Genomic DNA, 25,005 nt, shown 5'->3' with positions numbered 1-25,005 from the left:
TCTAAAACACTGCTGAGAAATTAATTTGCTGCTTATAGCTTTTTAAAGACAAACTTGTCCAAAGTATGGGTCAGATAGACTAGATATAAGGAAAAAATCCTTTACCGAGAGAGTGGTCAGGCATTGGAACAGGCTGCCCAGGGAGGTGGTGGAGTCACCATCACTGGAGGTGTTCAAAAAACATGTAGATGCGGCACTTGAGGACATGGTTTAGTGGGCATGGTGGTGTTGGGTTGATGGTTGGACTTGATGATCTTAAAGGTCTTTTCCAACCTTAATGACTCTGTGATCTGTTATCAGATTCAAAGCTGCCGAGAAACCCTTTTTAGAGCTTATGACCTTTCTGCCATGAACCTGGAAGGCTCAGCCGTCGCTGCCACACCGAAGGAGCCTATAAAAGCAATGCCCTCAGCCCACTGCCAAGGCAGGAGGGAAGTAGCCTGCAGCACCTCTTCGCCTGGGAGCCAAACCAACAGCAGGAAACATCCAGAGTAGGGATGTCATGTTGGGAGCTTGTTGGGTACTGTGGAGTCTGTGTGTGTGTGCGCACCTCTGTGACCATCAGGTAGTTTTGCTGCCTTTATCGTGCAGCAGCCTCATCTCTCCTTTAATTTCTCTTCTCCTTCCGCTTTGATCACTCGGACGATGAGCAGCAAAGTCCCTGCTGTGCTGTGGCTCTCACACTAACAAAGCCTGCCTCTTTTTCACAAAACTGGTGCCCCTTACACTGCTTTGAGACTGCATATGGCTCTGGGCAGTCCTGGTCTGGGCACCGATGGTCACGAGGAAGTCTGCCGGTTCCAGCCCAAGAGCTGCCCTGAACACCCCGGGTCACAGAAGCAGCCAGGTTTGGTTCTCTTCTGCTCGATTAGCTCCTGGGGGGGGCAGCTAGAAAACAGGGAGGTGGTCGTGTAAATCGGCCCCAAGTGGGCTGCGAACATAAAAAGTCCTGCACTGGCTCAAAAGCGTCACAGAGGCTCTAGATAACTAATTGGTGGCTGGACTCAAACCATCGAGAATAACCTACACCACCTGAATACTTCATGGAACTTTAAGGATCTAAATATTTGGGATCAACATAATTTGGAAATGATCAGACTTCATACGAGCAACAGAACATCCCTGCAACATAGCATGGTCTCACCAGACCCTCACATCTTACCCCTCCAGCAGGAGACCTCACAGCTTTCCTTGTGCTTATCTTTTTATTTTCCTTTAATTCTGTGGTGAGCGAGTAGGTACGGAGCGCTAGTTTACATCCCCAGCAGAAGAGATGCCAGGGAGCAGCGAGGTGATCCCTGCACCCCAGGAGCACCCGGTCACACTCTGAAGGGCTATTCCCTCGCCACAAACGTCAAAAATCAGGAATGAAGAGGAAGGAATGTGTCCTACCACAGCTGCTCCCAGGGCAGCAATCTTCGGTGACGTATAGAGTGGAAAATGTGTCAAAGCGGTTTAGCAGGAAAGAAAAAAACATGATGAAGAGAAGGGCGGCGGAGTGACAAAAGAGTCATGAAACAAATATCCAACCACAAATAATTTGACGGTTTTATTTGTTCATATTGTACTGCTGACATGGCATGTTTTTCCCTGCTGACTGCGCTTGCCGTATCAGCGCTCAAGTCCGGTGAACTTGGAGACCGCTTTCCCTGTAACAAAAGTGATTGTAATCAATAAGGAACTCCTTGCGCGTTGCCTGTGTCTGGATGTGAGATCAGTATAATCAAGAAGAGGGGGCCCCAAAAGACAAGGTCACTTTGGTATGGTTTTCTGCAGCAAAAGAGCGGCATGGCCTCTTCGGTGCTGCTGCGGCAATGCAGAGCTGCTTGCCCTTCACACCCTCACAACGCAGCGCTGGCTGTGAAAACTCAGAAGCTGTTGCCTTTAATGATCCCGTAGCTGGGACATGGGCTGAGATCCTTTCGCTGGCAGTGGGATCTGCACAACCTTGTTAAAATAGTTTTGCACATAACCTGCGTCTTCTGAAGGTGGGGTTGAATGGCCCAAATCCCTGGAGGTACAGCACAGTGCCGATCGTAACGAGACTCTACCTGGGATCAAGTAAAAAGACTAAACGACGATGAGATCTGTGTGATGGTTGAATGTTTTGGCATCAAATTGGGTCTAGAAGAAAGAAAAGGAAAAGAAAAGGTTCACGCTGGAAAAGCTGAACCCTGGTGCCTTTCAAAGGTGGGCAAGGATTTCTCTCCTCCATGTGGGTTTTGTCTGGTATGGAAAGTCACCTGGAAATTATGTCTGACCCTCCCAATCATTTTTTAAGCCTCGGTAAGCAGGGGAAAGAACCCACTAGATCAAGAAGAGAGAAAAGTACAATAGAGCAGTTAAGACCATAAAGGGCTCTGGAAAAGGAACCTTAAAAGATTTTTTCCACAGAACCCTTAGGGTTTACAAAAAATGTAAAGGACCCCTTGGAAACATTAGGTTGCCTGCTGCTTTTTGTTTAGGAACCTCCATCCAGCCGTCACAGGAAAGATACACAGGCTCTTGGACATTTCCTTAACAGTTCTCATTTTAGGTAACGTAAATAACATTTTTTACATTAACATCTTATTTATGTAGAATCTTCTGTCTCAGCAGATGTCCTACAGCTGTAGGTGTACAGAATGCAGAGCAGGGCTGGGAGCGGGTAGCATTAATCTCTTCCTTATACTTACACAAATAAGGAGGCAATTCAGTGGAGCTGTGGAAGTGTTATCACATGGCAAATATCACAGGAGCTGGACATCAGCCCCAGAGCTGAGGCTCGGTTTGCTTAAGACACTGTTTGCCTCATCCCTTGGTGTGTTGCGTATTGTATTTTTAAGTCAAAGATGTAGAAGAAGTCTGATAAATGGTTATTCTTAGAGAAGCAAAATCTTTTCTAGGTAGCCAAAGAGGTTCACAGGTGGCAGCCTTGTTTGCTTCAAATCTGATTTTTTTTTTTATCCCCTCAGGGGTGGGGACAGGGATGTCCCTGCGTGGCCTGTCATGCCACGGTAGTCAACAGACACGCAGCAATGTAGAACCAAAAGAAGTTCTTCATCCGTATAACCCCTTTGCCACTCAGTGAAAAACAGCAGCATTTATGGACCAATAATGTGTGTATGTTAGCTGTCTTTTTAAGGAGCTGGAGTATCTTGTCACAAGAAGCGGTTGCCACGCATGTCCGTACGCAGGTTTGTCACGCGGATTTCTCCCGGCGTGCTGTTTCTCCGCTTACTTGTGAGCCCACCAGTTGCCAGATTAAACCTTTTCTGACTCAGTCCTTTAAAAGCACAAATGAGCCCTTACCGTGTTAACCCCGAAACACGGCAGCCCATAACCACGGGGATCCACACCCGCTCGGTGTCTCTAAGGGCGCAAGTACCGCTTAACGCCGCGATGCCCTACGAGCCGCGGCTGAAGGCGAACAGGCACGCGTTGGTAACGGTGCTGGGCAATTAGCAGGGAAATTCCTGCTGCGTGTAGACTGAGCCAGGATAATTGCTAACGTGGGAAGTTTACACCTTTGAGTCAACGCCTTGTGCAGCCGGTATCGCGGTGCGTCGGTAGGAAGCCAGCCCGTATAGACCTATAGGTCTGTTCTTAACCAGCCACGAAGAGGCAGCTCCTCATCTGCTGTCAACCAGCAAAGTGCCCTCATTTTCAGCAGAGAGGGGCCAGTTTTGCACTGGGACTATCAACCCTTCAGAGCAAAAAACAGTATGAGGCAGTTAAACCCAGGAATCTGCACTGTTTTATCTTATTAAACACATTCATTAAGGGCAGAGGCTTCATAACCTGTGGCTTGTTGTGCATGAACTCTACGATCTTCCTCATTACCTTTGTTTTTCCGGCACGATAGTCTCTGCAGCTTTGTTTTTCACAAAACGATGGTGTCTCCTGCCAAAGGGCAGAGAAATGCTGATGGGACAAATTGGAAAAGGTTTTCTTCGTTGTTATACCACAACCTTTCTCTTGCCACTGACATTTGCCAGATTAAAGCCTCTACGTGCTCTAGAGAAGTCATAAAGTTCGTTTATAAGAGTAAAAAAACCCCCAATCCTGGACTCTTAAACTAGCTACACAGAAGTCCTATTAAAAATCCAGGACATAGCGTACTGCACAAGCAGAACAGTTAGGTATGTACATGTCTAGCTATTTCATGGATGGAAAAAGAAAAATTGACACAATTACAGACTTGTCATACTCCACTTCTTTCTTCAGAATATTGAATGTCACTTAAACCAAAACAAACAGCCAAGTTCATTTCCTGTGACAAACATCCAGGGACATCTTAAAGTTAAAACAGAAGCAACCAAAATCAGAAGGCAACGGAAACTTTGACAAAGCTTCAGAACCTTGTCAGATGCAATTATTCAGTAAGTATACTCAAATCAATGAAAAAGAAGGGTCCTCCTCACCGCCAACTGCTGAGCAGTACTGAAAGGTTTCACAAGCATTGCTATCTGCAGCGTTAGCTTAATAAAAAACCTGCCATAGGTTTTAATGCTAAGAACAGGTGAACAAAACTAATACTGAGAAAACCAAATGGGGTACAGAAAAGCAAACAACAACAGAATCTCTGCTAACACTAGGAAAAGAGGTCAAAGGGCATATAATTTAATATAATCTCCCTCATAATAAACTACTCCTTACTGCAATTAAAAACTTTAATCACAAAAATCAGTTATGTTGAAGTAACGAGAATATTTCTTACCTCTTTCACATGACTCGAGCTGCAAACTACTTTGGGGGAAAAAAAAAATGGATCAAACCCATAAACATAACAGGATTAGCAAAGCCCCAAATGACACCCATAGCGCACGACCTGCCCTAGCTGAAAAGTAATTTCCTAATAAAACCGAAGCTACAAATTTGAGCATCATTACTGGCACGTAGCAGGAATGATCTCCTTCAGGAGAAGCAGGGAACAATTGTCATCCGCTGGGACCTGTTTGTTCCTTCAGGATCTATTTTCTACTTGCTGTGCTTTGAGTGATTGGTGCTGTTAGTGCAGCCAGCGCACTGTAGATTCTGTGGGTAATTTTAATAGAAGCATATTTGATATGGGTAAAACAATCTGTTTATTTGGCTTTCCTGTGGCATTTCTGGGAAGTCGGAGTTTTATGCAATTTCGTAACACAATTGCTGAAACATCAGGGTGCTCCTGTAGATTAGATACATTATTTTTTGGCTTTTAAAGGACTGCATTCTTACACGCTGTTACCTTTACGTGCTTTCAGATTTGATTAAATCTCAAACAAAATCTAGTTTCCAGGCTATGCTGCCTATATACATTCTAATTCAAACCCGGAGCAGCAGGGGGATCAAACCATAGAGCGGTACCTCTGAGCCACGACCTGTCGGCGTAGCGGTGCCTGGGCTGTCGGGGCACTCCTTTGCCTCTGTGGTGGGTCAGATGGGTCAGCACCTAACCAGCAGGCACAGTGATGCCTTTCCAGCCCGCACACTGGAAAATTAGTGTGCAACTGGAGGAACGGTTGCGCGTCCTGACGTGGTCTTGGCTCTGGGAAGGGGAATGAGTTCCAAGATTCTGTAGTTTTGGCACAGAGTCATATGACAGCCAAGAACCCTCTTTGGCTGCCCTCAGAGCCTCCTTCAGTTCCTTCAGAAGACATTCAGTTTGAGTTCCCTAAAGAAAAGGAATACTTGCTATTGACTGTCATCGCTTCTGCAGCCATCATTGGAAAACATGCTTTTTTCCTGCCCTCCCAAAGCATTATGTGCTCACGTGTTCAGCCAAAAAGCTTTTGAAGGAGAACACGGACAACAAGAAAGGTGACAGGAACACTAAGAAGATGACAAGCTTTTGCCTGTCCTTTTTTTTTGGTGACAGTAATGGGTTCAGACTGAAATGCCCATCAGCATCCCATTGCAAAAGTATTTTCTCCCTTGTAAATATTTCTCCCTTTGTAAATATTTATACTGCAAAAGCGTTTTCTCCCTGGTCCAAGTGTTCTGAGGCTGACGGCGGGTTTTCTGTATCAGAGCCCACGGCTCTTTCTCAAAATTAGTGCCCTGCCTCTGGCACTACCGTGCAGTAACCTTCTTCCTAATAACGAGCCTTGTCAGTTGTAACCCCCTTCTACAAAGCGGCAAGGTGTCACCGTCCTTCTCTCTGCACCGTTACAGAAGTGGTGTTGTCTGCCACGTGGCGTTAGGTGGCTCTACAAAGTCCAGCCTGTTTTGATGATTGCAATGAATTCTACAGGTGTAAAAAAATTGTAAAAAATTGTTCCTTTTGCTTTTTAATAGGCTTACCAGCAGTTGTTTTAAGAGAGGCAAGCTATTCCAGTTCTCACTTAGCTTTCTACAAACTACAACGAATTCTTATGAAACGATGCTGTCACATAGTGTCTTTGCCAAGGTTTAACGAACTGTTTTAATAAAGACATTATTAAGAGGGAGTTGTATTTTAAAGGAAATTACAATGCATATTTGGAAGTATTCTAGATCATTACACCAAAGTATGCTTTTTGAATGACTCAACAATATCCATTTCTCATCTGGTATATGTTCTTTTATATTAATGTTTATTTTTTATATTAACGTTTATTTCTTATTCCCTAATTTGCAGTTTTAGCTAATTACACAAGATATGCAAGAACATACACTAATTACTAAATCAGACTCTGGCTTTTAAAAGACTCAGGGGAAATAACCCCACAAACGGGAAGACAGGGACCTGTTCATTTTCTCCACTCCCCATCTGGCGGGTTGCACAAAGAGTCACAGTATTTTAAGAGAACGCACAGAATTATATGGAACAGTGGCTTGTTTTTTTATTACTGTGGGGGGAAGAGGTTGCTAATCTGTTTCCCAATCATGGAGTCTTGCCAGGGAATTTGCAAGGTATTAATTGCCATATGGAAAGCATGTTCATGAATGTCTACATACATACATTGCCATGTGTATGCATCAGCTTAGACATGCGTGCATATAACCATCCTCCTTTGTAAAGAGTTTCTGTTGACACTTTTTTTTTCAGGCTACGCAATCACACACACACGACCTGTTCCCGTGTGTGTGCTGAGTGTGGCAATGAGGGTGTTTGATGAGGGTGGAGGCCCTTGGGAAGAATATGTAAAATATTCATTCCGTCATGGCCTTCTGTGTTTGCGGCATCCATCTCCTCTTTTACTCCTGGCTTTTCAGTCTGGCATCTCTTTTCACACTGAAGTTTGTGATCTTCAGTGGGTACCGCTTTATGATTTCCACCCCAAGCTATCTCACTTTCTTTCGACAATTTTAACACAGTAGTTGACACAACATGTGAGTTATCTGAAATATGACACATCATCCTTGGGGCTCAGGCAGAAGTCTAGAAAGACCGTAATGATTTCAGCTTTTAATCGGCATGTCCTGACTGAAACAAATATTTTGGATGTGCGGCATTTGTTTTCATTTTCTTCTAGCTGACACTGTTTGATGACTCTCTGAAAATGCTCCCTCTGAAAGGATTTAGGTTAAAAGTTAAATGCATATACTTCAGCATTCCTGTTTACTGGTGGCTAGGAGGAGCCATTTCTACTCATCCTCCACGTATTGCTGGTTGTGCTTTCCAGTTGTAAGGGAGGGGGAAAGCAACGCCTTGCTGGATCCTTGTTCTTCCCCGTGCTGAAAGCCGAGAAGCAGGAAGATCGTGTAAGATATGGGCTGACGTAGAGCCGCAAACAGCCACAGTATGATCCATAAAAACCGCAAAGAACAGGCAGAGCATGCTGCCGTTTGACTGGCGCAAGGCACCGTGCAGCGTCTTCCCATAATCGGGTCTTCGTGAGTTCCGAGATTAAAAAGGGCTTGAGGAAGCTCAAGCCAAGTTGATGGAAATTCTGAAAACTGCATCCATCCTCCAAAACGTAATACTTCTTTAGAACCACAGATTGAGAGCCTTTTTCCTCCCCACCAGTAAAAGGCAAATTAGAGGAACAGATTTTGGTCATTCATGTGGAATTACTTCAGAGCGGCCCCTGGAAGCCAGCCCTTCACTTTGGTCTGAGGCGAAAGACAGCGTTCCTCTTGAGCTTGCCCTCAGCGAAGGCTCTTGAGCAACTCAAGGCACGATGTGAGAGCTTCTGGCCTTGGGTGCTGTCAGAAGTGGATCCCAGCTGAGGCCTGCAAGGTGGCCAGCTCTGACAGATGCCACGCGCAAGATGGCTTCTACGCAGACTCTGCTGAGGACATCCCATCGTTAGCTGGTTAAACGTCACAGAGCTTTCATTATGAGTGGTAGACACGCTTCTCAGTATTTTCTTCCCAATGGCAAATGTAATCAACTGAAATGCCCTGTGGTTTTGTTTTAGCAGGTTGCCAAACTTTCTGGCACTGCTTTTGTAGACTCTTCCCCTTATGTTTAGAAGTTGTTGAGAAATTTGCCTGCTACTATTACAATGCCATTACTTTTTTTTTTTTTTGGTACATGCTCCTAAATGAAATACATGTGGCCATAAAATTGAAGAGTGATTCTGTTGAGAATTTGCTTTGTGAAGGCCAGAGATAAAGGTACTTTTAAACACAAAATCCAACTTAGAAACACTCTATCTGCTGCTGATCATCTCATTACAGAAGGATGATGAAACCTCAAGTCACTGGAAAAAAAAGAAAAGGCTGTAAAAATTACTAGGACTCCAACTGGATTTGTTTGCTGGAAAGAGATGCTGTAAGGCTTGGCTGAATAAAAAGTGAGGTTCACATAAAATACAAGAAAGGCCAATTGAGTGCAAATATCCAGATTTTCAAGAAAGACAGCCTGTGATGCTCACCAACCTGAACACATGCTGCCAGTCATCCTCATTAAGTGCCATTTATAGAAAAGCAAAGTAAGCACATGGGGATGAACAGAGCAGTGACTTCAGAGAGGAAAGGTTGTTGAATGAATACGTAGATGGACACGGAAAAGGATAAAAGGGTTAATAGTAAACCACTAGCACGAGAAAGCAGAGATTAACCTTTTCGCTGTCGTCTTCCCTCAGTCCTGCTTCAAAAAATAGCAACCTTTTTTCTTAATGATCTTTTTCTCCTCCTTCTTCTTCCCAAATTGCAAAAGAAGATCCACAACAGAAAACAGTAATTAGGAGTCTCTTATGGATTTCAGTTAAGAAAGTGTCCTTTACAAAGCAACATTTTTAAATTAAATACTTACACTAAAGGATAATATTATCATTTGAATCTTATGCTTCAGAAATATAACCTACAATAGAAAAGACAGTACTTGAAGTGGCACAGGAGGTGATCAGTAAAAGCACGCAATACATCATCTCAGGGGCACCTCAGATCACCACCTGTAGGAGTCCGCTGGCAAAAATTAAATATGATCAATGTTACACAGAAGAAATAAATGACATACAGTAAATCACTGTAGTGAAGCTAGATTAATTTGCTGATATCAGCTCAAGTTGATATTTGCACTCGTTTGTGACTCTGACGGAAAGATCTTCAAATGCATCGGTGCTAGATGGGTAGTGCCCCAGGCCAGCACATTTTTAACCCGTTTCTTTCTGTAACGCCACAAAGGGGAAATGGGGGGTGCTGGTCATACCTGGAATCATGGGATCGTTCGGGTTGGGAGAGACCGCTGGATGTCATGTGGTCCAACGCCCCACTCAAAGCAAGGCCAGCTGTGAAGTTAGATGAGGTTCATTGGTATGTTGTCTCAGCAAGTTTTGAATATTTCCAGGGATGGGGATGCCACAACACCGCTAGGCAATCTCTTCCAGCAGCCAACCACTCCCATCACTAGAAGAGTTTTCATCACATTCAACAGGAATTTACCTTACAACCACTGGTGGCTCTAGTCCTTCCGCTGTGCCCCTCTGAGGAGTGTCTGGCTCCATCTTCAGTTTTTGAAGGCATCAGCAAGATCCTGCACCCCCTTCCCACCCCACGCCTTCTCATTTCCAGACTGAAGTAATGTGGCTCCAGCTGGATTTTGCACTGCTAACCGATACTCTTTGACACATGTTGTGGTCTGCAGCATAGACTCATAGTCTGCTTGTTGATGGGGGACGTTTTCACCAGAATGCAGGACTTAACATTACTTTTCAATGTACTGCATCTTTCTATTAATTTTGTGTTTTTCAAATTATATACATTTGATGAAAAATATTGGATGGTCTTGAATCAGACAAATCTAGATTTCACCTCTTTTAATAATTTATCTCCCTACCAGAAACTAAAGTATTTCAAAACTCTGTAATGTTTTCTTTTTCACAGGTATACAAGAGAATGCTGAGTAAGTCTACCATATCCCGTGTCCATTTTCATCTCATTAGTCATCAGGAGAAAAAAACCCTGAGATGGCAACGAATGACAGTTCGGCTGTAGCCCTCTAGAATAGGCAGACGGCGGCACAGCTCCCTCCCTCGTCCCATGGGAAAGAAACCAGAGTAGCCCTGCAAGCTACTAGCATGAAGATGGGTCACTAAGTCAAATTGCTGACACGAGATGTGTTTGGAGGCTCCTGTGCACTGAAGTGAGCAGTTCAGACTGTTTTCCTTTCCAGATATTTGTGACTTACATAATATGTCCCAGATTTTGAAGCAGGACCGTGCAATTCCAATGATGAACCAGGGGAATTATGCAGCTCACTCCTCACGACTAACAACTTTGGATGATTGTTTCACATGATTCACTTGGAGCCCTTTTCTGATCCTTATCATGAAAGAATTCTAAAAAAAGGCAGAAATGGATCATCTGTCTAAGTGTCAAAAACATCCCTCTGCTTTTCAGAAACAGGGAAACAAGGAAATTGGTAAAATATTCTTCTGTCTAGAAAAAGAATTCTTTTTGTTGTAGAAAGTGTCAAACTTTAGAGGAATGCACTAAAACATAAACTGCATTAAAGTTATGACATAAATTTTCTGTAAGTCCACACTCCGTATTATTTTCCTTTAGCAAAACTTTTTGATAATCTCAGAATGCTTAACTGGCACAATGCAGTTCTCAGTATGTTTGGTGTTACATTTAAAAGATTTCATTTGTTAAAGTTTTCATGTGTTATTAAAATCACTGCTTGGATGTGGTGCAGTTTGTATTAAAGGATAATATTCAAACTAAACATACAGCTTTTTAACAGATGTTTAATTACAGCAGCTTTTCAAACTCCGAAATCATTTGTGGATCTCTTGTTATTTCAGATGAAACTACTTATATCCAAATGTGGGCTACTTTGGACCATTACCTTTTCACTGTTGTGGGGCAAGATGAAGTTGGCAGCATTTTTCACGAAAGAGTAGGCTCCTCATTGCCAGTTCTGAAACAAGCTGACAAAAAAAAATCTAAAAAAAACGAGTTACAGGTAAAAAACCCTGAATTTTTGTTCTTTTTGCAAGTTCTTTAAACAAAATACCACTGATTCAAAGTGTAACCTCAGAACTCACCTCCTGCCTGCAGCCTTAACTTTTTCACTCCTTGCATTCTCCAATGAGTTGTCCAAGTTGGATTTACTCGCTTATAAATATACAAGAATGCATTTATTTATTGTTCAACTGCTGCTTTATTAAAGAAAGCTCTTGTTCTCACACTCCTAACTATCTATGTCCTGGAAAGCTTCGGCTTTGAGCAGAGGTGGAAGTCTTGGTTAACAAGTGTGAAATCCATTGCTGCTAATAAACCCCTATGGAATAAAATACAGTTTTATTATGTTATTAGAAATCTGAAAGTAGATTTAGTACTTTTTGACATTATCTTAGGCTCAACAAGATCATGCTACCACCTCTTCTCAGTCTTCCTGACATAGGTGAAGCCTGCTGTTTTTCCATCGTATCAAGGTCACTAATGACATACAAAAGGGATATGCTCAATGCTTCTCTCACCCTTGGTGAAATTCATCCCTTTGTAAGAGACGACCACACTGGACTCAGTGGGACCTCAAGAAGTGCACTGGGCTTGTGCTGCCTCTCTGCAGAGAGATTAATTTAATTTCCACAGTGATACTAGTGCTGCCTTTGCTGCGAATGAATTCCAAATGCATAATTTTACATCACCACCTTGCTTCTTAAAACTCATTTTCTGAATAAAAAGCTAGTAAAAGTGAAGATCAAGGAGTGGAAATTAGAGAGAGAGAAAAGACAGAAGGTTTCCAATAACACACACTAAAGATTTTAAATAAATATTTTAATTCTATTATTGGCATTTACAGGTAGAAAGCATACAGTATGTTACAATTTTATCAAAATGTGAAAAATATGGATGTTACATAAGTAACAAATGTAAAAAAAGTATTTTTCTTACCTTCCCTGAAAGTAAGAAAACTATTCAGCATAGGAAAATATTGATATAAAAACACAGCTTAGGTAAAAAAAAAATCTGAAGTTTTTACACAGTACGATAGGTTCATCAGATCTCCATGAAGATGTAAAGACTTTGTGAGGTTCTAGTTTACCTAAAACTTTAGGGAATTTGGGACAAACAGTAAGCTACATTAATGAATCTACAAGTAGTTTTCCCTCATATCCGCTCCAAAATACTAGAGTGCAGTAATTTTCTATACAATAAATAATTCTTCAAAGTTTCCATCATAGAAAATCATATAATGCAGAAAATTCCACTCCAAGGTCACAAAGGCTAGGCAGTGCTTTAATAATAATTATGATAATACTTATTATAGTGCTTTATAATGTCTAAGCACTTCAGACGAGTTAACTAATTAGTCCTCACAACACCCCTGTGAGGTAGGTAAGTGTTTTTCCTACCTTTCCATAGTACAGATGGGCAAATGAAATCTGGGGAGAAGCACAGACTGCAGCAGCAGCACAGGCAAGATGAGAGGCCAAGAGATGTGGACATCGAGGGGTTTTTCCCTCACTCCCGGTGATGACGCTGCCGCCGCCGCTGCGAGCCAGGCTACTTGGCTGGGCTGACAAACACCAATCGCTCCCCTCCCACTGGAAGGACTGAGGGGGGCGGGCAGGGACTAGGGTTAAGCATCCCCAAAATATTTTGTAGAGATTCAGAAGCTCTCACACAACTTTGTCAAGAAACAAAACCAAAAAAAAGGGCGGGGGGGGGAACCCCAAACAAACAAATAAACAAGCTGAAAAGAAAAAAAACTCCTAAAGTGCTGACTGGCTTGAGCTGCTTCTAGCACCTCTTGTATGGAATAAGACTTACAGCACTGTTGCCAGCAATTATTCAAGCTGATTTCATCCATAAAGTTACATGTGAGCAACTGCAGGATATGGTAACTACATTTTCTGAGACACCTTACTACTGTAACTCCTTCATTCACCATCCTTCTTCCATGCACTTCGTAAGGAAAATTATATCCTCAATACTCTTGCATCGTAAAACATGTTAGTAGCTGAAGACAATATGCACATCCTTCACAATTTAAAAAAAAAAAATTAGTTCATTTTCAGAACAAAGCATTATTAATTTAAGAATCACAAACCAAACAATGGTAAATAGGAAACCCTTTTCAAAGGCTGCATGCCGAATATCTTGTTTTCAAATACAATGCATGCAGGAGAAATAAATTCATCCAAGCATAATTAAATTAAAAATGTTTTAAGTCTCTTTCAGCAGCATAATGGTTATTATTTTTAAAGTCTCCTCCAACCAAACTGGCCTGGGGTTCAAATGCTGATCGTTGCTTTTTTACAACCATATAATGGTTTGATCGCTCCCTGTGGCTTTGCGCTGTGGCAAGACCAGGAGATAAAGCCTATACATACTGTTCTGCTTCCCCATCCTTGGAAACAGGCTTCATTGTACCACCTTTGCTGTCTTCACCCGCTGCTGCTGCTGCTGCTGCTGTTTTTTCAGGAAGTGATGCCAAATCCTTGAAAACATCCACATAATGCCCAAAGCCCGGGCCCCAGTTCAAGAGGTTGTCCCAGTTGAAGCTTCCCGCTTGCTGCCCCAGCTTCACGGGCAGGGAGCTCTCCCCGGCGCTGGCGGCAGTCGCCTGTGCCCCCACCGGCCCCCCCTCGCCTCGGCGGCCAGGGTACCGCCGGGGCTTCAGCCTGGCACCATAGTTGTCCTCGTCATCCGCATCGGACTCATTGACCTGGGATAACTTGGGCATCCTGGAGGTGTACGCTATGGGCTTATCCCTGTCGTACTCCATTTCTGAGCAGGTGAAGGACTCGTGGGAGTCGCTGTCGGAGGAGGACTCAGGTGCAGGAATACCATCGGCCGGGTTCCTCGTCCGGGACAGAGGCCTTCTGCAGTCCTCCTCAGAAGAGGACCGACCATGGTCTGCACTACAGATGCTGGGGTTCCTGGGGCGAGGGGTGTTCAGTCTCTCCACCTCTTCGATGGACAGCCCCACTGGAGGAGCAGTCTCCAGAGGGATCTGCCCAATGGGCTGCTTCAAGCGGCTTGCTGGTCGGGAACCGTGGCTCGCCATGGTCTGCGGACTCTTACTTCTCCGGCCCAGCCGAGTGGCGTAGTTAAAAATGCCGGGCTGGCAGACATCGTTGTGCATCTCCAGCGGGCTCCCTTCCCTTATGGCGAGGTGCAGCTCCCTCGCTGGACTGTGCCTGTAGAAAGTTGATGATTTGGAGAAGGGTGCGGGGCTGTGCCGAGAAAGGGGGTTGGGAGTAGGGCATGCCGAGTGGCTTAAAGACGTTGTCCTCAAGCCCTGCCCGTAGGCGGGCTGGTAGGTCAAGCTGCTGGCTCCCAGGGGCATGGGGGACTGCCGTGCGAATCCCAGCGGGCTATGTCTCTGGATGGAGAACTTGGGCGTGTGGCTCCGAAACTGCTTGTAGTGCTGGATGATGTCAGCATCCGAGGGGGCGATGCTGCTGGCGTTGTCGATGTCATAGTGCTCAATCTCAGGCTCGGGGGAAGCCAGCGGGGCGCTGGGGATCGTCTCTGTGGCATGCGGGATGTCGGTTTCATCATAGATGAGATAGGGGTTTTCTCTTTCGATGATATCGGGTTTTGGGTTTCCTTCAGGCTGCTTCCTGACGGTCATATCATCGCCATAGGGCGGGATGTTGTCAGGGTCATCAAATGCCACGTTCTCACTCCCTTTTTTCTTCTTCTCCTTTGTTTTCTTCTCTTCTTTCGGGGCCTTTGACTTCTTTCCCCGGCACTGGTTGCAGAGGATGAGGCTGAGGACCAGCAACGCCAGGACCGTCGCACAGCTGCCCACGATAGCCGGCACAGCCCAGAGGGGCAGGGACAGCTCGGCGGGGTGTGGGGACGGGAGGCAGATGTGGTCACCATTGATCCCCGCTCTACACTCGTGGCCTGGGGCGCAGGAGATCCCCAGGCATGCCACCACCGCCTCGCACGTCCGTCCTGCGTATGCCTCGGGGCAGCTGCAGGTGAAACCGGCATGCTCCCCAGGCTCACAGCTGCCCCCATTTTGGCAGGGGCTGGAGGCACAGGCGCCTGGCGGGACGCACTGGTAGGCGTACCACCGGTTGATGCACATCAGCTCGCCCCAGCAGGGACTGCTGGCACAGACGTTGGGGCCGCGGCAGCCGATCTTCACTGAAGGGTCTGTTTTGGAGAGAGTGGCGAGGCTGTGCTTGCCAGTGAAGGGAAGGCTCTCCCCGCCATACTTGATGTAGGAGATGCAGCCATCGAAGCCTAGGAGGAAAAGCAACAGTCATATCGGGACCCGAAGACTGAGTATGTACTGTCATCGGAGGCCAAAGACGCTCTGAGCATCACGCTAAAGAGGAAACCTTTTGATCAGCAGATGACAAGATCTGCGGTGCCCCTCTTGCCCCCTGGAAGGAAAGGGGAAACACAAACACAGAAGCAACAAAATGGAAAACCCAATGCTACAACGGAGGCGACAGCCTTATTTTGTGATGTGGTTTTAAGCAGCATGCGGGGTAAATCACACCGTTAGTTACACAAATGAAGCCTCCACGTTTTCACTGGTGAATCTTATGTGTACTGAGCTTACGGTTGCTTCGCCACATTTTTACCTTGTGTTGTGATTCATGCAAAAATATCTGTGGTATTAACCATAACGGTGTAATATTTAAGTAACCACTTATTTCGCTATAAGGATGGCCCATTCACAGCTGTTTCAGTAGCTGACAGTCTGCACTGAATCATTTAGGCTCAGGTATAAGGAACTTTTTGTTGCTTCTGTTAAATATTTCCTCTTACATTGTAATGACTATTTTGCTCAGAAACTATTGATAATTTTGCGGGGTTCACATTAGATAGGAACTGAAATCTACTTTTAAGCAGAACAAGGTTAAGTAAAGGCTGGTCATGCCTGGAGCTTCTGACATAACTTCTATAACATGCACCTTTTAAAACTAATTATTTTCACATCTAAGCTGTACATAGAAATGGAGATTAAAGATAAGAATTCAGTAATTTCTCTGAAGATATATCCATGGCACTTATATAAATGATACCAAGGTAACTTGCAAAAAATATCTGATTCTTTTAAGTCTGCCAAATAAGAACCCTAAGAGAGAGAAAGAGGAGACTGTGGTTTTTAACTTCAACGCTAAGATTACAAAGCAATGAAAAGATTCTTAGAGTAAATAAAATGTACAAAACCTCACAATTAAGACGCGGGATTTAACATATCATGTTTTCTAGAAGGCCTGTAAGACATTTTGCACTCCCATTGCTTTCACTAAAACTGAAAAAACCAGGCAATTGTAAGCAGAAACCTAAATATAATTTGCAATGTTGATCTAGCTTTTAAGAATTATATAGGCTGTGCCGGAGAAGGAACTACTGTCCAATTAGGAAGTATCTACCTCAAGCTTGAAGACTGGGAATAAAGTTCAAATCAAGGAAAAAACATAATATAAAATGAAATTAAAAAAATGCATTTTGCGTAAAACAGGTTGTTCACACATAGACTCAACTCTGCTGCTCACTGAGATTAGATCTGAGGTTTGCAAAGCAAGTGAATACTTTTGTGATTGCAGAGCGCTTATCTTACAGACTCATCAAAGGAAGTCTGAAGGCTATATTCTCAGATCTTTATTATGATAATGTAGTTTCCCCTTGAAGCAAAATTATTTTGCCGAAATACTAAGCAATACGCAAATGGTTGGATTTTGCAGAAACATTATATTTTCTTAAAATATATTGTTAAACTGTCTCAATTTTCAATTTATAGACCCATTTCACTGAAGCTAAATGAAAGGCTCCATTGTTCAGTAAATAAGCCAAGAATTCAAATGGTTACCATAGTATTTAATGTCTTTAAAATGAATTTGAACAAATATTCCTTCTAACGGTTTCATTCAATATACTGAAGTGGTTTTTGTTTCCAAATTTTCCTATATTTCTAAAACTTCTTATCACACTCATAGAGGAACCTGTGCGTGGCTGGCTTGGCTGTGCTAGCAGAAAACATTAGCTTCCCTTCCCCTTTGCCTGTGTGCTTTCCAGTTTCTCTTACTCTGAGATGAAGTTGCCTATCATGCTTCAGCTAAACCTCCTGTCTTACTGTCTCCTAAAATCATGGCAATACTTTTATGTCTCTGAATCTTGAGTCGCCTTTTCCCAAACATCCCACAGCCTGGTCGCAGCACTACCCTGTCAGTGGTGACGCTGAGTTTCAGTGCTGTGAGAGCCTGGGGAGACGGGATTATATCCCCTGCCTTTGTGCGGCAGTTGTATGTGAGGACACAGGAAAATCCAGCCTTTTGCCAGCCTAATAATTCCCTGTGTTCCCAAGACATGATCCTTTCTGCACGGATTTTAGGACAGTGCAACCTTATGCTGACCTCTACTCAGAGCTGTGACAAAATGGTACAGAGAGATGTGTTTGTAAGTTATGATTTCAGTGTCCACGTGCGTAGTTGCTGCAGAAAACATGTTTATTTTTCCTTAATTTCTGATAGGTTCTCCTTGGGATGCCATGCATAGTGCCAGGTTTATAGGAGGATATTATTCAAGACCAAATTTATCAGCTATTATCAATATAAATAATCAACAAGGAGAAGGAAAGTGCCACTACTCAGTTCTGAAGCATCGCGCTTGGGTGAAAGAATAAACAGGAGCAAATTTTCCGTGCGTTAGTAGTGTCAGACAAAGGTTCATTTCCGCAAACTTATTGCTGGACTGGAAGAACAGCCACTATAAATGGTAACTTTGTGAATAATTGTGGAAATCTCTGTAAAAACAGGTAGCACAGAGATAAATGTTATGAATATTTACTCTGTCATGTAATAGCAAATATACTCAAGTTGTATGAGGTGGTATTACAGATTTATAATCTTCAAAGTGTGTTGTTTTAAAACTTGAACACCCTCTGATGTCAGAAAATGAAATATGAGTGGTATCAACCTCGAATACGTTTCACTGAGAGATGCAAGTCATGTGGTGTAAAGGGACATGAAAGAGCCTTCAAAGTTTTGCAAGCATGCTATTTCTGTATTATTTCCATTCTGAGAGAGATGGAAATATTTTATTCCAGCATTACTTATATTTTAATTTTCTCCTATTCTTACATTCCCAAATAAAGAGGAAATTGAGAATTTCTGTTGCGATGGGAGCCCAAGCAAAATGGACGATTACCTTGCCACTTGCGTGGTGGTCCCTTGCAGCAGTGATGTAATAAACAATTGGGATTTTGTCAGGTCTACCCAGGTTTGAAAACATTGCTGTATATACCAGCTTCACAGCCCTGGAGTTGTCACCCATATATATTTTCATCTGCCTTTAACAGTACGGCAGATATTTTTGACTCTCGGAGTTCATGCAGAGTTTTATACCTCCCCCTTGTAAGTCGTTGGTATGTCGTACACAATGTAATCCAATATTAAAATAAAATAAAATCATATGAATAAGAGATTTTGGATTGTGTATTCATAATGGAAGCCAGACATTCCTAATTTGACTGCCACAGCATCAGGCAGTGGTGAGATTTTAGTGTCCTCAATTTTCTTTGTTCCAGCTTTCCTAAAAGCCTCTGACTTTTCCATGAGTACACTGCTCATAAAACATACATGTAAAAATGGTAAAGGTAAGCATAGCATTCATATGATTTCATACAAATTCACAATACACAGATGTGAAGTGTGATTGCTCCACTCATCCTTTATTTGGTCACAATTCTTGAAGTCAGGAAGATTTTTCAACATAAAAACTCTGTGAAACCTGCGCCTGCATTGTCTGGAGTATCTCACAGTTTGTAGCTAAAAATCAGTTCCATCTTTACTTATCACTGGGGGAATGATATCAAATATATGTTATTTACTTCTTTTGCCAGGGTCTAAGACAGTTGCTTTAACTCTTAAGGGAGACCGATTTACTTAACAGCAAGATGTCGGTCAGAGGCTGGTTGGTTCTTTATTGTCCTTGGTTTCTGTTGCTCAGAAATAAACCCTGTTCATCATTTGACAGCAGAATAAAGCAGGAGGAAGTTGGAGTTTCAGAAAATATTTTCATCGTATTAATAAACAGGCTAAATCCTAAAGTACTTACCAAATCTCTACAGAGATAAAGTTCTCGTTTAGCATTTTTGCCCAAGTAAAAGATTTGCCTTGATTTTCCAGATTCTGACCCAAGTGAAGAATAGATCCTTTCTTCTCCATTAACATAACAAAATTATCACAGCTTATTTACAGACAAGCAAGCAAACCCACGCCCCCCATCCCAAAAGCCCTACAGATGGAGTGGCTGCTTTGGAAACAACAAGGCAGCAACATGTATTGAAGGAACAAAGTCTGCAATCCTTACACATTCAAATTCCAATTTTCCTGGCAAAGTATGGAAGTATATTAGTTACTAATGAAGAATTACAGTACATTCTGCAACCTTTAAGCAAATAGAGACCCTTTGTCTGCTCAAATCTGCTTCTGTGCACTATATTAAAAAAAATAATAAAAATTACCTGCAACTGCACTCTTGAAAGGTTGGCTTGATGGGATTCCTCCCAAAGAAATTGTAAGAACATTTAGTCCACCAAAGTCTTGCGTGGCATGGAGGATGTCTCGGCTGTGAGTCTTGTCGACTGACAGGATAGTAGCAGACCCGTTCTTCTCAATGAGTACTGAATGCCACTGACCATCCGCAGCGTACACTTCTGGGATATTTCTTTCCACTTTCCCAGCAATTCCAGCATCGGATACATAATGCACTTTCCCACCTTTTATCTGATCAGAAAACAGTAAAATGCGTAATTTTAAAATGATATACACACATAATCACTCCTATACACACATAACCAATGTAATGCCTATTCAGTACAGCTAAAGTAACACGTGGCTTTGGCTGGTATAGGAAGTCTGGATGTATTTTTCCCCAAATGATTGTTTGTTCTAAAAATGCTTTAATTATTTAGTACTAAAAATTTGGCTGCAATTAAATGCATCATTGTATCTCTAGAAAACTTAGAGCTACCATCCACTCATTGTCCGGCTAATCTCATAAGAGAAAAACCTATTGAGAGGCCAGATATAGGGCATGCACATGACAAAACATTTTAACCAATAAAAGAATAATTCTTCCTCTTTCTTCAATGCAAGTGTGGAGAATGCTTTGCAGAGTAAACAGATGTTGTCCTTGCCCCAAAAGCTTGCATCTAGTTTTCATTATTACACAGCAGGAATAGATACAGTGATGTATAGTGATACAAGGACATGGCAGCACTTGAACAAGATTCCCATTTCATATCTGGTTTTGCCGCTAATTTGCATTTTGCAGAAAAATAGTTGTATTTTAGAAACCTTTCTGAAGATTTGCAAAGTGTTATTATTTTGTGTGAATTTGCAAGTTGTGCTTACTCGAACAAACTGCTTTTAAACTTGTGAGCTGTTATTTAAAAAAAGGTACTATTAAATTCCATGAAAATTTTTTTGGCTTTTCCTCTAGCAATGACAGCTCGCAATTCTACTGAATCATGAGATGCAGGATTTCAAACCTCTTATTAGCTCCGTACTAAATGATCCCAAAATGAGATCAGTGCAAATTCTGCATTTAAGATATAGAAGTTTAAAAAAAAAAAACCCAACATCCAAACCTGCCAGCTTCTCAAATATTGCACAGGAATCAGGTACATCAGCTGAGCTCCTAAGGGTGTACAGATGTGTACAGCTCGTATAGGGTGGCTCTGCAAGTTGTTGCAAGTTTTCTTCCATACTCTGCACATTTGGTCATACATGTTACATAAGACAACTATTTCCCCCGCCGTGTTCCTTGCTGCAGCTTGGTGGGTCCATGATCTGTAAGACGAGCGTGCAGAATATGCACACACATAGTCCAAGAAAGGTGGAAGCCCCAGGTGTGTTGAAAGCTCTCTAAGCCTCGCATGCTTTGTTCCAGGAAAAATAACGTTCACCTGGGAAGAACTGTGAGGTGACACACCAGCTACAAGAATGCTGCTCTCGTTTCCAGAGACTGTTAAATGCTCCGAATTTACTTCTTCAGTGATGCAAGCTGAGGACTTTGTTCATACAGATCAGCTTTAACATGGTTGTGAGACCATGCTCATGTCTTGGCAGCAACCTGAACTAAATGCATCTAGCACATATTCCATTTGGATCAAGAAATACAATGGTTAATATGTGCATGCACTTCATTTATAAGTGCAATAATTTGGACTATTTGAAAATGTATTGTTTGAGGGACTCTTTGATAAGCTGCCCCTCAGAGATAGGGTGCTTTTGTTACTGGCAAAAACAGGTGGCATACATCTAAACTATCACACAGTCCAAAGAAAATCCCACATTTAGAAATGCAGTCACACAGACTATTATAAAATAGTAAACACTATTTTCCACAATCAAAGGTTTTTATAAAAAGATTGACTGGGTAGAATATAGATATTTATATACATATATATATTTATACACACATATATTTATGTCTGTAACCTGTAATTGATTTGTTCGTCTTATTTTGACTTTTATGCTCCATGAAAATACTAGCTTGTATTTTGGTCTTTATGTAAAGCAAAAAGGAATATACCATATCAGCCAATATCCCTTAAGCTTATTGGAATACTAAGCACAGAATCATAACTTCTAATTCCACATTAAAGAAGAACTGTAGAATTATTTACCTGTCAGCAACTAATATTTTCCATTCTGATTTACGACTCTTCAGCTCTATTTCTGTTTCTTTAAAATTGCATGTGACTAATGCCAACAGACTCATAAATTATATACTAGTGGCATTTGGAAAATAAAATTTGCAGAGACAAGAACAGTCCATGACTTCTTCAACCAGGAAAAAAGAAGAAGTGTTCTCGGTTCCTTGAAGCACAACTTATTGCTAAACTTGAAACAAATACTGAAGCTGACAAAATTGAGTAACACCCATTTCTGGGTTTTATTCAAATGGCGGAGCAACTGACAATTAGAATATAATGAAAAGAATGAACCACTAAAGCAAACATATTCCTAACTACAAGGATGATTCAACTTTACTGATATTCTGAGTCTCCTTCACTGAACAACTTGCTTCTTATTTGTCTTAAATCTGAGCACTAACTTTCGCAGATTTATAGCCCACTGGATGAGATATCATTTAAACAGAGTTATATCTGATTTATTCCTGCAACTCGATATGTGCATAGACTCACAGAATGGTTTGGGTTGGAAGGGACCTTTGCAGATTTCTACTCAACCCCCCCTGCCATGGGCAGGGACATCTTTCACTAGATCAGGTTGCTCAAAAGCCCTGTTCAACCTGTCTTTGAACGCTGCCAATGATGGGGGGTCCACAACTTCTCGGGACCTGTTCCAGTGTCTTACCACCCTAACACATGCATATGTTAGCTCACATAGGTAACATGCAATCCGCATTCTCTACCTGTACAATTCATAGATCTTAGAGCTACAGTTCTGCTAATTTAACTCGATTTCAGGTGAGATTTTCAGCTAAAATATCCATCATTTAGTGAATCAGCTGCTTGCAATCTCAGTGGGTCTGATTTATTACCATTTCTCTAATTTTACCCCAATCCCAGCTACACAAAAACCAGTTAACTACAAGAGGAAAAATGTGGAGGCATGGAAGTAGTCACGGGACTTGTAGCTTTTCCCTAGCACAGTTTAATATTAAAAAACACATGGCAGGTTTTCTCTGAATGCTCGCACTTTAGATAAGAAGCATATTAAAAGACCCAAAAATCAAGTTATACAATTTTCTGTTTTGAAGACTGACAAGAGGGTTGTAAACAGAAGTCCCTAAAGCTCATCATCTGCACTGGAAGTGGACTGAGATGCCAGGGAGACCTACATGTGGGTTGGCTTCACTAACATCCTAGGCCACCACTGCAGGAAGTGCTTGTCATGATACCTAACCCCGGTATGAGCAGCAGTGCAGAAGCCACCCTGTACTTACTACAGTTAAATTTCTACAGTTTTGTTAACTAGCATCATCTGGGAACTTTTCAGCAATAATCAGTACAGAGATGTTACCTCTCCTTCCTCAAACTGCTACATCTGTTACTAGGCAAATCTCCACTCTTTGCCCTTGCACAGCTGGGTCTGGGACTCGACACCCTCTGCTCGCTTGTATAACTTCACCAATATTAACAATAATAAGAGTGTTTGCATAAACACACCACTAGTGCTTTCAGCCAGGAAAGGCAGCTTTCTCTTTCTTTTTTTTATAATGCTTGTAGAGCTGACCTAGCAAATTCTACTAGGGAGAAAAAGGTAGTATTTGTTTTTTTCTCTCCAGAACTCAAAATAATGAGATCTTATCTGCTAATATGACTGAGGCACAAACTTCCTATCAAATGATGTGGTAAAAGTGTACGCCAGGGAAGTAATGCAGACTTGCTTCTTAAATGCAGCCGGTGTGTCAAGAAAGCTCTGTACCTCTGATCAGGCAGGTGGAGAATATCCATGGGGCTGAAGCTTAGAAAGTGTGAATTTCTCTATGAGTTTCTTTAAAAGTCAGGGAAAAAACTTGGAAAGCCTCGCAGCAGTCAAGGAAACTTGGAGCTTACACCAACCCAATAAAGAGGCTTGCCAACATCACTGCTGTACTCATTTAGAGTTATGAGTAAATGGACTGAGTCATAGCCAGGAACTGAACCATTGCTTTCTCTTGAGAAAGGTAACTTCTACAGCAATAAACTCTTTGGAAAAAAAAAATAAAACAAAGCAAAACTGTGTGGCATTTGAAGCATTAATTCAGCTAAGTATCTCAAAATAATTTGATAGTGACATTGATCTATGGGTAACTTCATGAAATCAAATCATCCCTTACTTCCTAGTTTGATAAGCATGAGCCACGCTAGTAGGAATTAATGAAAACTTTTGGCAATTGTTTGCTAGCTTAAGGAGGGTCTGGGTTCTGAAAAATCAGAAGATAAAAGGCCAATAACAAAACGATTTTTTCTGTAGAGTGTAACTTGGTGATGATAACATATATGGCAATGAGTACCGCTCTTGCTGCCTTGAAACAGTCACTACTTGGAGTCTAGACAAAACTGGTTAGATACAAAACCATCAAGATCTTCTGATACCTTGGTAAATAGCAAGGGAATTGTTGAGAAGATGAATGATACTGGAGCAGCGCCTAGCCTCAGTTAAAGACCTAATATTTTATAAAGGAAACAGCAAGAGTAATGGAAAAATGTGATTTTGATCACTACACATGAGGCAGTCCAGTCAAATCAAACTCGGCATTAGCTGTAATCTTACCTTCACGGTAGTGAAGTTGCTGCCTTCCTGGACATGAACTAAAACACCGTTCTCACTTCTTGTCCTGAACTTCACTTCCAAGCGGTCCACGTTCGGGGGTCCCAGGCCAGCGCCTCGAGTGCTGTGTCTCATCATGTATTCTCGCTTCTTGTTTGGGCTCATGTGGTAGTCAAGTCGTCCTTTGCCTTCTAGCGATAAGGCAGTGTCGGCAGTAATATCTGGGACAAGGACAGGGAAGTACTGAGCATGCAGCTCGTTACAGCTATAGTGATCATCTGCCTAATAACGACCATTTTCTTTCAGAGCAGAGATCAAGTTCAGAGCAGGTCAGGGGGTAGAGCAGGAGTGAATGGCAATTTCAGCCTTTCTATTCTTTGGCTTCAACCAGAATGTGTGTTTGAGAGTGGGAGTGTGCTAGTAATTTACTGCTGCTATCAGTCAATAGTAAATTAAA

The 25,005-nt window shown here is 42.3% G+C and overlaps 1 protein-coding gene across 1 annotated transcript in view; it reads right to left on the bottom strand.

Moving 5' to 3' along the window:
• Positions 1-13,666: 13,666 nt before the first annotated feature.
• Positions 13,667-25,005, bottom strand: part of FAT4 (FAT atypical cadherin 4) — a gene marked incomplete at its 3' end in the record, with an annotated part of 153,996 nt that continues 142,657 nt past the window's right edge. The window contains exons 15-17 of the mRNA XM_081999665.1: positions 24,552-24,769; positions 19,784-20,045; positions 13,667-15,546 (exon numbers count right to left, since the gene is read on the bottom strand). Of these exons, the coding sequence (XP_081855791.1) occupies positions 13,667-15,546; positions 19,784-20,045; positions 24,552-24,769 (2,360 nt within the window). The remainder of the gene's footprint in view (positions 15,547-19,783; positions 20,046-24,551; positions 24,770-25,005) is intronic.

The sequence above is a fragment of the Phaethon aethereus genome (assembly GCF_964289735.1).
Source record: "Phaethon aethereus genome assembly, chromosome: 4".
Classification (NCBI taxonomy): Eukaryota; Metazoa; Chordata; class Aves; order Phaethontiformes; family Phaethontidae; genus Phaethon; species Phaethon aethereus.
The sequence above is the reverse complement of the archived record's forward strand: the minus strand, read 5'-3'. Positions and strand labels throughout refer to the sequence as shown.